Source organism: Manihot esculenta, chromosome 14 (genome assembly GCF_001659605.2).
Source record: "Manihot esculenta cultivar AM560-2 chromosome 14, M.esculenta_v8, whole genome shotgun sequence".
Lineage (NCBI taxonomy): Eukaryota > Viridiplantae > Streptophyta > Magnoliopsida > Malpighiales > Euphorbiaceae > Manihot > Manihot esculenta.
The window spans coordinates 8,997,360-9,011,733 of NC_035174.2; the positions used below are offsets into that span (position 1 = coordinate 8,997,360).

At 36.3% G+C, this 14,374-nt stretch overlaps 2 protein-coding genes across 2 annotated transcripts; one reads left to right on the plus strand and one right to left on the minus strand.

Moving 5' to 3' along the window:
• The first annotated feature begins 1,424 nt into the window (after positions 1-1,424).
• LOC110599916 (elongator complex protein 2) lies at positions 1,425-9,374 on the plus strand. The gene is made up of 10 exons (XM_021736534.2): positions 1,425-1,751; positions 1,843-1,930; positions 2,224-2,309; positions 2,596-2,749; positions 3,496-3,656; positions 3,751-4,428; positions 5,838-6,159; positions 7,013-7,230; positions 7,781-7,958; positions 8,724-9,374. Exons 1-10 carry the CDS (start codon positions 1,584-1,586, stop codon positions 9,209-9,211), a joined length of 2,541 nt encoding a protein of 846 aa, XP_021592226.1. The 5' UTR covers positions 1,425-1,583; the 3' UTR covers positions 9,212-9,374.
• A 2,100-nt stretch (positions 9,375-11,474) lies between these two features.
• On the minus strand, positions 11,475-14,137 carry LOC110599669. The gene is made up of 2 exons (XM_021736182.2): positions 12,738-14,137; positions 11,475-12,602 (listed from the first exon to the last, which is right to left on the minus strand). Exons 1-2 carry the CDS (start codon positions 14,024-14,026, stop codon positions 11,777-11,779), a joined length of 2,115 nt encoding a protein of 704 aa, XP_021591874.1. The 5' UTR covers positions 14,027-14,137; the 3' UTR covers positions 11,475-11,776.
• Positions 14,138-14,374: the final 237 nt, after the last annotated feature.

A 14,374-nucleotide genomic window follows, 5' to 3' on the forward strand; every position in this document is an offset into this window, starting at 1 on the left:
AATTTTACTATTTAAATTTAAATATAAAATTTTACTGCCATGTGTTATTTTTTTTAAGCGTATAGTTTGAAATACTATAAAAACTATTCAAGCAAAGGAGGAAAAGTAAGATGAGGAGAAAAAGAAAGAGAGCTAGAGAGCACGTAGGAGCAGAGGAACATTTGTTTCTCTGTTTAGTTGCTGTTTGGGAGTTGTTGAGGTCCTCTACTCTTGGCACAAGGGCGATCTTTTAAATTTAGTTATTTTTATTTTTAATTCTATTCCAATTTGTTAATAAGGCGGTGATTTCAGAATGTTTTCTCACTAAAATGTCTTTCATGTAGTAATGACAATAATTTTAAAATTGCCACCATTACTTTCAATAATACATGCTCACTTTGAGTTTTGTCATTTCATTTCTTTTGGGATGTGCATTTGGTTATTTTTAATTACATATAGCAATGACATTTTGGATTTGGCTGGATTTCTAAATAATTAAATTGGACTTTTATTTTTAAATTTGTTTAGTAAACGAATTCAACTTAAATTTTACGGTATTCAATTCGTTAAAATTTGTGAATTCAATTTATTTTTATGTATTAACTTGTAAATCGATTTATTAAGTAAGTTAAACTCAATGTTATGAGAGAATGGAGTTCTAAGACTACATAAATTTTTATGAGCTAAAACTAAATTTACTAAAATTTAACTTTATATAGATTAATTATATTTTTAATTTGTTAAAATTTAAAAATTTATTTTTTATATATTTACAAATTAATTTATATATATACCAATCTAATTAAAATTATTTAATTTATAATTTATAATTTTAAATTAAAATTTATTATAATTATAAATAAATTAAACTGTTTATAAACTATTAAAAATTAGATTCAATAAAAGATCGATTCGTTTTAATTCGTTTATTAATCATATCAAATTTGAGTTTATTAAAATTTGATTTGAGTGTAGCTTGAGCTTTAATAAATTTTAATAAACTAAATTTAAATTCTTCAAAATTTGAATCGTCTTAATTTATTTATATCTTTATTTTTCAAGAGAACAATCGGTTCATGACACTAAATAAGTTATCATCTATTCACTTAAATTTTAAATATTAATATTTTAATTACATCAAATTAAAATTATTGAGAAATAGAAATTTTATTTTAAGATTAGGTTTATAAAATAAGTTCTAAAAATTTTTATTTTAAAAATTTACTTATCTTTTCAATTACAAATTTCTAAATCTTCAAATTCATAAATTTAAAGAATGAATTCATTCCTCCTCTCTAAAAGAGAGAATGTAAAGCGTTGATTGCTACCCAATGGACCCCGAAGAATGGACTGAACTTTAGACCGCGTTTGGTTAAAAAAAAAAAGGGAGTTGGCCTCGGCCTAGTTTCTATTAAGAATTAGAATTTAGATTAGGCCCAATCACCCCCGATTTTATTTTCACTTTCCCTTCCTCGCACTCGCAGTCCTGTAGTCTCTTTCAGTTGCCTCTGCAATAAACGCAAGTAAACAGTTTTGCTTTGGCCGCCCCCTTGACCTCGGTTTCTACTTGAAGCAACTGCCACTTGAATTGTTTTAGTTCAATCATGTATACAAATGATAGTGGTAATTCCAGTGGAATTGGAGTTGAAGTTGAAGTGAATGGACTGTTTATAGGAGCAGGATGCAACAGAATAGTGAATAACGTTTCGTGGGGAGCCTGTGATTTGGTTTCTTTCGGTGCTCAAAATGCCGTTGCTATTTTCTGCCCCAAGGTCTCCATTGCCTTTCCGTTTCATATTTGAAGTTTGTACTGGGAACTTGTGCTCTGACTTATTTCCTTTCTTTCAACAATTTTTGGAACAGACTGCTCAGATTTTGATTACTCTTCCCGGTCATAAGGCCTCCGTCAACTGTACTCACTGGATTCCGAACAACAAGTTTGCTTTTAGAGGTACCCTTTTCTTTGTTTAGGTTTTTAGGCATGAAGATTTTAGAAGAAGTCTTAATTTCTTTAATCAGTTTACTATTGATTACAGTTGTAGTTTGGCTGCCAAGGAATGTTTAGAAATGGGGGGAAAAAAAAGAAAATTTTTAAATTCAGCTTATTCTAACTATTTAGTTTAGCTGATTCGCAAAACTGCATTTTCCCCCTTACTAAAGCCTCAGAAAAAAAAATATCACAGCAATGCGTTCTTTTCTTAACTGGGCAATTTTTAGTTAATGAACTTTGTTTTTTGTCAACAGGAAAACACTTGGAGCAGCATTATCTGCTTTCTGGAGATGCTGATGGTGCAATTATTCTTTGGGAATTCTCTCTTGCTGACAAAAAGGTGTCTGTTTTTACTTTTAGTTGAATTTTTTCAAGAATAGTACTTTTTCTGATAATTGATCAAAATGATGCTCCGTTGCTTCTTTGTTTCAAGGATGTGTTTCCAATTTTATTTCTTGGGTGTATAAATTGCACGTAACTAACACCTTGGACTCATAACCACCATAGCAATTATGTTTCGTACTAGTTGGTATTTACTTACTGGAAGGAATCAGGTCTGTTGTTCTATTGATATTTCTATCTACAACTATTTCTTCTTCTCAGCTTCTCTTTGCTCTTGTTTGCAGTGGAGACAAGTGTTGCAATTACCACAATCACACAAGAAGGGTGTTACATGCATCAGTGGAATCATGGTTTCTCAAACTGAAGCAATCTTTGCATCTACTGCTTCTGATGGTACAGTTTATGTATGGGAACTGATCCTCCCTTCTTCTTCTGGAGGTGAGTGAAAGTTAGTATTTGCTCCTGTTATGCTTTCATCACTAGCTACAACTTAAATATGAGGATGTTTAGCCTGCTTACTCTTGTTATTGTTGTTGAATGTGATCAAAAGTTTGTTACACAAGGGGGTTTTAATGTTTGTTTTTTGAGACCTTGCTTTTAGCAAAAGAAGAAAACTTAGTATTTTACTTGCTTAGAATTTTGGTAGTTCTCTGCTGAATTTCCCATTTTAATTTTGCTTGCCGGTTGAAAAATGGTGATGCTAAAGGGCTTTCTGGTCGTGATATGCCTATCCTTGTTATAAATTTAGATGCAATGACAATCCAGATGCTTCTCCTCAGCCTTACCAAAGTAGAGAATATAAGAAAAAAGATGTTCTATGTCATGATGCAAGACATTCCTGCTATCTAAACTTCACATCTCCTACACATACAAATTGGATTTGATTAATTGAGATACTTCTTTGCCAACTTATTTAAGTTGCCTTATTCTTTTTGTTTTGAGGTGACAAATAATTTCTTATAAGTGAGATAGAATTGTTATCTTCCCTTAAGTTTTGGTTAAGCTGTGTTTGAACCTAAATGCAGAGTGAAATCAAGCTACAGGCTGGTGCTTGGATTCAATAAGGCATATCTAGCATGACCAATATTTGGAAATATTCAGCATTTATATTTTATATGTTATTCTGGGTTTCACATAAAAGTTTTGAACAGGTAAGTTTTGATGATAACCCCTGATTGTGTTAGGTGAATGCAAATTATCATGTCTAGAGACCCTCTTTGTTGGTTCAAAGCCTATGGTGGCTCTGTCATTGGCAGAACTACCTGGAAGTTCTGGGGGTATAGTCCTTGCAATGGGGGGACTGGATAGCAAGGTTCATCTTTACTGTGGAGAGAGGACTGGAAAGGTACTAACTTGAATTTCCATAGTTATCTGTAGTTTCTTATATTTCTTTCTGCTGGCTGCTAAAATGTAATGGCACTGTTTATGTTTATATGTAGTTTATTCGGGCTTGTGAGTTGAAAGCACATACTGATTGGATCCGGAGTTTGGACTTCTCGTTACCTATATTTATGGATGGTGAAGCAAATAGCATTCTGCTAGTAAGTTCGTCTCAAGACAAAGGCATACGCATATGGAAGATGACTTTACGAGGTTCAATAGCCAGTAATGAGGGCACATACAAGAAAGAGGAAATAAGTTTAGCATCTTATATTGAAGGTCCTGTACTCGTTTCTGGCTCATCCTCTTATCAAATATCATTAGAATCTCTTCTAATTGGACATGAGGATTGGGTATACTCAGTAGAGTGGCAACCCCCTTCAACTGCATCTGCTGAAGGAACTACCTATCATCAACCTCAAAGCATTTTATCTGCTTCAATGGACAAGACCATGATGATCTGGCAACCCGAAAGGAAAACTGGTATCTGGATGAATGTTGTCACTGTTGGGGAGTTGAGTCATTCTGCTCTAGGGTTTTATGGGGGTCACTGGAGCTCAGATGGAAAATCAATTTTAGCACATGGATATGGTGGGGCTTTCCATATGTGGAAAAATGTTGGTGTCGACATGGATAATTGGCAACCACAAAAGGTTCCATCTGGGCACTTTGCTGGAGTGACGGACATTGCTTGGGCGAAGTCTAGTGAATTCATGTTATCAGTTAGTCATGACCAGGTGAGATTTTTCTCATATCAAGTCATGGGCTTTTCATCTGTGAAATATCTAATTATAGGTTTATGTTTCTGAGTGTAGTTAAACCCTTAAAGGATGAGGCTCGAAATATCTTTTATTTTTTATTTTATATGTTTGTTAACCTTACAAGTTACAACAACAACAGCCAAATCTTAATCCCAAATTAGTTGGGATCAACTGTATAGAATTACAGATTCTTTTTCACCATTCAACTTTTTGTGAGATCAATTCATCATTATTTATCAACCGTGAGAAATGTCCTTGTAATTTCTACTGATGATTATGAGTGGGTTAAATACCTATGAACTGTACAAAGTGAAAAGTTGAGCATGATGGATATAAATAGAATTCTTATGTTAAATCTTAATATGGTAAAAATGCGAGGAGACATACAAATTTATTAATTTGACATGGCTAGAATTTAAGAAAAGAGGAGGAGGAGAATTCACATGTTATCTTGTGTGGCATCTTTATTTTTTAAGAAGGGGAAGGGGGATGGAAGGTTTTATTCCCATTCATTCCCCTTGTAGGAGTTGAAATTTGTTACACCCTGATTGGGGTTGGAAAAATCTTTTGAGGGAGAAAAAAGTCTGTGTTCTTACCTCTTTTATCCTTATTGATTAATTAAAAATTTAAAACCAATTAATAAAAAAAAATTTATTTGCCCTTTCATGATACAACAAGATAAAAAGATTTTCCCTTCCTTCCCTTTCCTATTTATTTTTAGCGTTCCAAACACAATAAGGTGAACATTTTTCTGCCCCTTTCTATCCCTTCCCCTAATCTCCTGTAGCCATGCATGGTTTTAAGGTTTGTTCTATTAAAGTATATAGGAGGCCTATATTATAAATCAATAATCTATTGAACATGCTAAAAAGTTGGTCCGTATCTGTCAGTTAGTATATTTTTGGGGTTTTCCCTCTGTGATTGTGCTTAAATTACTAAACAAACTTCTCAATTAACACCAATTCTTATCCTTGCAGTTTTATGCATTCTTCTCAGTGAAATTTCTTAGAGTGGATTTAGTATTGATATTGGAGCTGCTTTTTGGAAAAACACTTTCCAAATATATTAGTTAGAGAACATTAAGGATTGATGTAAAGCTAAACTTAACATGTTTTAGTCATAAGGAAACTAAAATAACAATACACTTTTTCCAAATTTTAACATCTACGTGCTTATTCTTGAAAAGTGCTTTTTAACCCCTGAACTACAATGCCAAACAGGGCTAAGAAACCGTCTGAAGAAAACTAAAAAAGCCTTCTGGACAGTAATGATAGAAAGTGGAAATAGTCTGAATGAAACAAATAAACAAATGTGATTTTGAGCAGCTTATGTCTTAAACTTAACATATGAAATGGTCATTATTGATGTCTTAATCTTTCATCCAGACAACTCGTATGTTTGCCCCATGGAAAAATGAAGCTTCATCTCCAAATAGGGAATCCTGGCATGAAATTGCTCGCCCTCAAATTCATGGCCATGACGTGAACTGTGTGTCCATCATCCAAGGAAAGGGAAACCATCGGTTTATTAGTGGAGCAGATGAGAAAGTTTCCAGAGTTTTTGAAGCTCCTTTGTCTTTTTTGAAGACGTTGAATCATGCCACTTCTCCAACATCTAGTTTTCCTGAAGACCTCCAAGTAGATGTTCAGGTTTTGGGTGCAAATATGTCTGCTCTTGGTCTGTCACAAAAACCTATTTATGTGCAGTGTGAGTCTCTCTCTCTCTTTGCATTACAATATTTATTATTATTTCTTTTAATTTTCAACACTTAAAACCCCTGTAGATACCTATATTAGAAGTTGCAAAGCACACAATTCCATTATCAGTTCTCTAACAGATTTTATAATGCACATTGCCATCTTCCTGCTTCTCCTTTTTTCCCTCTAGTAATGATATTATTGAGTTTATATTGCCTTTTTGTCTACATTTCATCACACATATGCCTATTAGTATCATATCCTTTTTCCCTGTATTGTTTGTCTTCCCTACTTATTTGATTCGCCTTTTTTACTAAATATTATGATTGATGCTTTGTTTTACCAGTAGGTAAATTTGTATCATGATAATAACATTCTTACAAGTAGCAAAATAATGGTAAATTTCTAAAAAGTTCTAACCTTAAAAGGGTGGGATTCCATCATGGATTTGATCAGGTCTAGGTATGGATAATGGATCAACTAAGGCGTATATTAAATTTCTCAATAACCAGGTAATGGATAGGGTTAGGGTAGACTTGAAATAGATAGATATGAGTATCCATCATAATTTTCTAATGAGCCATGAATAGGCAGATTGATCATTTCCTCCCACAAAGGTACACAATCGTTTTCTTCCCATCCATTTGCAACCTTTAGCTTCAGGTGCTATTTGCTTCTGCTAGTTGAGGTGGTTTTGTCAAACATCTGATCCACTATTGGTTTAAGTTGTCTTAGTATATTTTGTCAGGGATATACACTGCTTTGTTGATGTAGTTTCACACATCTGATCCAATCTATAGGAGATGCACATTTATCCCATTGGGCCTGCTTTATTTAATTCAATTAGTGATTTTCTTTTGTAGCTGTACATGAGACTCTAGACAGAAACAGAAATGATGGTCTTGACACCCTTGAAAGCGTTCCTGATGCGGTTCCAGTTGTGTTGACGGAACCTCCAATTGAAGATCAACTGGCATACAATACACTGTGGCCAGAGTCTCACAAACTTTATGGTCATGGAAATGAGTTGTTTTCTTTATGCTGTGATCATGAGGGGAAGCTTGTGGCTTCATCATGTAAGGTATGTTTGCCTTGCTATACCGTATGGCTAATTCATTTGAATGTTTGGATGACTCAACTACAATGCCCCTGTTATTACTATCTGCTTTTTTTTGTTACATTCAATATTTCATCATCCTTTGGTTTGACTAATTAGGAACAAAGAGTCTTTAAAGTCGAATTGCTCTGTTTTTTATGCAGCTTTGGATGTTAATATGTTATTGTTGTTGAAGTATTATGTTTTCTGCTGTAAACCGTATTTGGGAAGTGAATGATAAGTTATTTATGAGATACTAAGTATACATTTTAGAGGTGTTTACATTGTTGCAAAAAATAACCGTGTTAGGATTTTATTATCACTGGTTCTGCAAAATAACATTTCTTGCATCTATGGTTCATATTATGGTGAGCCAGGAAACTCTATTAAAACTGGAATGTGTGTTGGAGTTGTATTTTAATGTTCTATCATTTGGTTTCTTAAAATTTTTTATTTTTCAGGCAACCCAATACTTGCTCCAGTTGGGATATATATGGAATTTGTAAATTGTTGCTGATGACTATATATCTTGCAGGCCCAATCAGCAGCAGTAGCAGAAATATGGCTATGGCAAGTGGGTTCATGGAAAGGAGTTGGTCGCCTTCAGTCTCATAGCTTAACAGTGACTCAGATGGAGTTCTCCCATGATGACAGTATGCTTTTGGCCGTCTCAAGAGATCGTCAGTTCTCCATTTTTACAATCCAAAGAACAGGTACTTCTTAATGTGCATTTATGCTGCTTCCTAAGTCTTGTGCCTTTTTATCCGAAATTATATCATGCCTAGCATATTGAATCTTCTTGTTGAAAAAAATAAAATGAAGATACATATATATAAATAAGAAAAGAGAACTTCTGAGGAACTAAATTCTGCTAGTTGTCCTGCTCCCCAGAAAATGAATTGATTATTGGATTGGAATTGGATCTGTCAGACTGCTGGGTTTGAGATGATTAGGGATTATAATATATGGGATTTTGCATTTATGTGGTTAAGGAGATTTTACAGGAAAGTTGATGGTAAGAATGAACTATTTGTTGTAATTTTATTTCTAAGTCTGAAGGACAAACTGAAAGCATAGAATCTTGTAGTAGCTGCTGAACTTTCAACACCAACGGCACCACAATTCTTTATCTGCAAGGATAATATCGTTTCTGCCATTCATGGATTATTTGTATAATTGTATCTTCCAGCCCCCCACATAATTCTTTTTCAAAGTTTGTATCCCAAAAATAGGGCATTATTATTTTAGCTATTTCAATCTGTTTTTCCCATTTGGCAATATATAGAACTAATTATCCTTGATGAGTAAATGGACAAGGTTGATTAATTATCATGTCACTATCAATTAGCCAAATGTGCCGTGAACACTGAAACTTCCAAATCAATCATTGAGCACTCATTTTTCCTTTTTAACACTGAAACTTCCAAATCAATCATTGAGCACTCATTTTTCCTTTTTCCTTTCTAATATTTTTATAGGAGAGGATGAGGTTGGTTATCAGCTTCTAGCAAGGCAGGAGGCGCACAAAAGAATTATATGGTCATGTTCTTGGAATCCATTTAGTCATGAATTTGCAACTGGCTCAAGGGACAAGACAGTGAAAATCTGGGCCGTAGAGAGAGAATCTTCAGTTAAACAGTTGATGACTTTGCCACAATTCAAAAGCAGCGTCACTGCCCTTTCTTGGGTCGGAATTGATCGTCAAAGAAATCTCGGGTTTCTAGCAGTTGGAATGGAAGATGGACTCATTGAACTGTGGAGTCTCACAATCAGAAGATCAGAGGAAGCAATGCCTGCGGCAGCTGCTACACTCTCCATACGGCTTGATCCTTACATGTGCCATGTTTCTTCTGTGAACCGTCTGTCTTGGAGAAACCACGAAAAGATTGAAGATTTCAAGAGCTTGCAACTAGCTTCTTGCGGAGCTGATCATTGTGTGAGAGTGTTCGAGGTGATTGTTAATTAATCACACAAACAAATTTGTACAATCTATAAGCGATTTTGTAGTGCATCCATTAGTTAACAACTTTTTCTCATCTCCTCACCACCTCTCTTTTGAATCAACTTGACAAATATCTTCTTGACATGTTTATCTATATTAGATCATTTCAATTGACTTGGGTAGCTAATTCTAATTATTAAGTCCCACTATCTTAATTTTATATTTGAGACGAATAGACCAATACCTTAAAATCAACAATCATGAATTTGCATTTAGAAAAAGCCAGCAGCTGTTTGAGACTAGATGTCTCTCTGTGGCCCCGTTGGTGGGCAGACAGGCTGCTTCTTTATACCATGCAATTCTAGAAGTCTAGGTCTTAGAGTCTATTTGGCATTGAGTTTGATGGCTAGAAAAGTATTTTTCAAAATAAAAAATCATTTTAAATGTTATTGAAAAAAATCAATTTAGAAAAAATTATTTTGTTATTTTGGTGTTTTTATTAAAAATATTTTAAATTACTTTTTAATATTTTTTAAATAATATTTTTTTAAAAAAATATTTTTCTCAAAGTAATGTCAAACAGACCCATAATCTAATGCATAGAGCTGACAGAGCTTAGGAGGCAGCCCTTGCAATTGAGTGAGACAGGCAAAGAGATGGTAGTCGTGGTGTGCTTATCATGAAGCTTTCGATCATTCTGGGTTATATTATTATGGGTAAATTATTAACAGCTTTGAGATATGTTAAAAATTATGTATTAGAATCAGGTTCCATATGAGAAAATTTTATTTTTTTAATTTAAAATTTGTTAATAAATTAATACATGTGGTCTAAATTGATTTAATTGAAAATAATTTAGTCCCTTATTAATCATAAAATTATCATATTTTATAACTGATAATTGAGTATATTAATCAAAGAAAAACGGCAAGCTTGCCTCGGATTTACGCATGACAATGACCATTGTAGGCGCAGGCTTGAGTCATGGCTTTTAGTGTTCATTCTCAAAAGCACGCCTAGACATGACCACCTCTGGTTTTGAACGTTGAATGTTGAGAATGTCAAATCTAAATACTTGAAAAAAGAAAAAAGAAAAAATAAATAAAAAAAAGAAGATCTGGGTGTGGATTCCGGAATACCACATCAATGGTCGTGGATCAATTACGAAGATTATAAAAGGTTATCACATTGTGAACATGAATCCTTGTTCACTGAAATTTGGGTAAGAAAGAGAAATGTAATGGGTGGCGTGGAATGGAGTCATTATCAGCATCGAGTCCTTTGCTTAATCTAAGAAATTAAGGTTGCACAATAAGGCAACAGCAGCTTTAGAAGGTGGCGACAAATAAAAGTCTGCTAAACACGTATTTGGGTTTCGCCTAATTTACTTATTACAATCTTTCCCATCTCGAAAACACAAACGCAAAACCTTGGACGTTGCAGAACCTGGTTTAACAGCTAATCCATCCCATAATAATAAGAAAACACAGAGAATCTAATGCGCTGTGGCCCTGGCAGTTCGCAGACTCGCACGAGATTTGTCGCTCTAACGTGCTGCCTCCTTTTTTATGCATGGATTTTGGATTTCACGGAAAAAAAAATTGAATTTTGTACTTGTTTTTTCTTAAACACAAACTTAATTTTTCTCCTTCTAAGCTTAATGGATTCACTACAATCCAAACGGTAGATATAATTCAAAGAATGTAGAGTTTTGATAACGTTAATGTCAATTTCAAAGAATGAAATTATGGGTGCGGTTTCATACTATGAATCGAGTCCCCTACTTCGAGACATGTAACTTAGTATCATATTCTATCAATCCAGAGTTGCTTGTAACTTCACGCATCAGTCCCTCGGCCTCAAAGTTTGGCAAGAGGAGTCCTACCTAAGCATAGGAAAAGATGATCGGGTGAAGATACAAATTTTTTATTAGCAGCTGAAAGCTAAGCACTAGATATGCATTAGATGAATCATTTTCTTCTAAATATCCCGTACAAAAGTGAGTTAATACTATAAATAATAGAATTATACCAACACTGTTGAGGTGAAAATTTTTTTTTAAAAAAAGTGAAACATAAATATCTACCGACTAAATAAAAGAGATACAGTGTGAAACATCTTGCATCTTTCCAAACAACTTTAAAATGGTTAAACAACGGGTTGCCTCTGGTAGAATCAGACATAAATCAGACAATATTCTATTGATAATTACATTGAAGGGTCTAGCAAGAATTTACCAAAATATAGACAATGAGAATCAGATACCTCATGGATCAACTGAGACACGTTTAATTAAAGCTCTTACCACTTTTCAAAACATTTATTCAGTAACTGATAATATGAACTGCACAGCACACAATTATGAAGTTTGACCTTTTACAGTATACTCCCAGACTGTTTTCATTTCCTATGACATTAACAATATGACATACAAGAAGTGACAAAGATAAGCAGAGTTTCTTATTATCTACCACAAATGCAAAGCCACAAACCAATACCAATAGAAACACAGATGCTAAAAAGAAAATTTGAATATATAAACCACACCATTCTTTCAAAATTGTTTCTTCATCTCCTTTGTTGATGGGCTTAAATTGGCTGTGAAGTTCTTATCTGCTGCTTGATGTTGTCAGTGGGAAGCTGAGCAGAAGTTTCTGGCAACACTACAGCAGCAGCTGCAGTCATAGTTTGGTAATGAGAAGACATAGAGGGTGCAAGAGGCTGAGTATAGTATATCTGGGCATGAGCAGGGTCTGCAAACTCATAAGCATAATTAGCAGGACCAGAGGAAGTAGGAGCAACAGACTGAGAGTAGCCAACATACTGCTGTTGATGCTGGCTAGAAGGGACTTGAACTAATTGTGGCGCACCACTAGCTGCTGTTCTATACATGCCCGCATTGGCCATTTCAGGTTTAGCAACAGGAGCATTTCTCATGGGATTATAAGTTGCCGGAGCAGGCCCCATGGTGGGATTGGGAGGCGTTTGGGGCCTGTTAGAAGGAACAGTAGGTGAGGGTTCATTGATATTAGATTGTTGCAAGGGCATATTATAAGCCTGGGTTTGCCTTGCTGGTATATAGTACACTGGGTACTGGTGTTGCTGCTGGGGAGTGTATACAGGGTAATATGCTGAGATAGGCATCCCCCCTGTGGGGTGATGTTGAAGGTAATGAGCCCCCGCATGTATGAATTGTTGGGGTTGTTGTTGCTGCTGTTCAAATTGGGGTTGCAATACATATCCAGAATCCTGAACCTGATGTTGCATCTGAATCCGAGGATTTGGATCAGAGATATTGAGCTTCGGATCAACAGGATTAGCAGGAACCCTGCTGATTCCAGATTGGATTTGCATAACCTGATCTTGATAAATCATGGGTTTTTGTCGATTTACAGCACTGCTGAGGCTACTATCACTGAAACATTAAAACAAACACCAAGAACCCAATTCAAATTCTGATCATTTTTATACAACCATGCGAACAATGCAATATATCATTCAATTTTAATATATTAAACGCATAAAATGTGGAGGAGTTCTGTTTATGCACCTCGAAACTGAATCTGGAGAAGGTAAATCAAAAGCTCCGCCGCTACCACCACCACTTGACTTCTGTTGTGTCTGAGGTGCCAGTGCCTGTGGCTGTGTTTGAGGTGGCGGCGGCTTTCTATAACCAACTGGAACCCCATGGTCCGATCTCTCATCGTCGGAAATAACCCGATTTTGATACTCACCAACCACCACCGGAGAGCCTACGGGCACACCCGAAACAGTAATAGAAACCGGCATTGGCGGCGGCGATGACAGAACCATAAAACCCTCATCTTGCTTCTGACCAACAACTCCACTACCACCACCAACAGTTATCTGAGCAAACTGCTCCTCAATACCAACCACCTTCTGATCCTGCATCCCTCTAACCCCTCCACCTCCACCATCCTCAACATGGACTCTTATTGGAGGCAGATTCGCAAGTGAAGGCGAAGAAGAAGTAGACCCAAATGATGACGTAGTCTCCAACATCGGAGAATCCGGCACAGAATGGACATCCTGACCTTGCTTCGCATTCTTCTGCGACCCCTCCACATCTCTAACACCACCACCACCACCACCAACCACATCAAGATTGTTATTCCCATTTAGGCCATCATCATCGAGTCCCAGCAAGCAATTGACCGAAGCTGAATCAGAAAATCCTCTATTCAACAACCCAGTAGCCCCATTCAACGCATTGAAAAACCAGTCTTCGGACTTGGCACTATTTTCCAAAATCGGCCCAATAGACTGCGAGGATTCCGGCTTCAACGGGAATAGAAACAAACGCAGCCTCGATGGTTTAGAAGAATTGGCAGCGTTATTATTAGTCCGATCATACTCATCAATCATGTTTTCCAAATCCTCATCGGTAGTCACCGAAATAAGGGAATCCAAGTCCTCACTGGGAAGCTGATACTTGAGAGTGAAAGGACGGCCGTTGAGCAGGGTATTCGAAAGTCGAGATGAGAGAGAAGATAGATTAGTGTGGCGGTCCACAACAACGATGCGGGTATCGCCGCCGACGTAGCATAAAGACTTGTCGTGCGGTCGAGGCACGATGTGGCCACCGTAGGAACACATAAGGCGGAGCTTTGAGGCGAGTGGAGGCGGGTCATCGAAGTAAGAATCTGTGTTGCGGGAGCGTGGAGAGGAGTCGATGGACTCGGGATAGGTTGCGGCGGAATTATTGGTAGGGAGGTGAGAGGGCAAGGCGGAGGCGGTGGCGGCGGTCGTGGTGGCGGCACTAGTGGTGGCAGTGGAAAGGGGCGGAGCAGGCGGGGGTTGAGCGGGCGGCGGATCCATGGAGGGAGGTGGACTTGGGGCGGACGATAGGGAAAGAAAGGAAAGGGGAGGATGGCGTGCTGGGACTTCGACGCTCTTATAGGTACTCCACACCTGGTCTATGGTCTCAACTCTCACCTCCAGCTCCAGCTGGTTAAATATTTTTTTAAAAAAAAGTAATCGAAAATTATTTAAATGAATATTAATGAAAATTTTTATTTGTTTAATATAATTTAATAGAAGGAAGGAGAGGAATCAGGTGAGGGGTGTGGAGAGATGGATTACGGGCCTGGAGGTAAAGAAATAAAAAATAAAAATAAAAAGAAAACAGTGTACGGTCAGATGGTGTTGACAGCTCGTTTACTGATT

Bases quoted from the DNA above. Each gene is read 5' to 3' on its own strand.
- LOC110599916 (XM_021736534.2), top strand. From the start codon at position 1,584: ATGTATACAAATGATAGTGGTAATTCCAGTGGAATTGGAGTTGAAGTT. The intron at 1,931-2,223 runs GTACCCTTTTCT...TTTTGTCAACAG, and splicing joins CAACAAGTTTGCTTTTAGAG to GAAAACACTTGGAGCAGCAT. The intron at 2,750-3,495 runs GTGAGTGAAAGT...TGATTGTGTTAG, and splicing joins CCTCCCTTCTTCTTCTGGAG to GTGAATGCAAATTATCATGT.
- LOC110599669 (XM_021736182.2), bottom strand. From the start codon at position 14,026: ATGGATCCGCCGCCCGCTCAACCCCCGCCTGCTCCGCCCCTTTCCACT. The intron at 12,603-12,737 runs GTGCATAAACAG...TTAATGTTTCAG, and splicing joins TCTCCAGATTCAGTTTCGAG to TGATAGTAGCCTCAGCAGTG.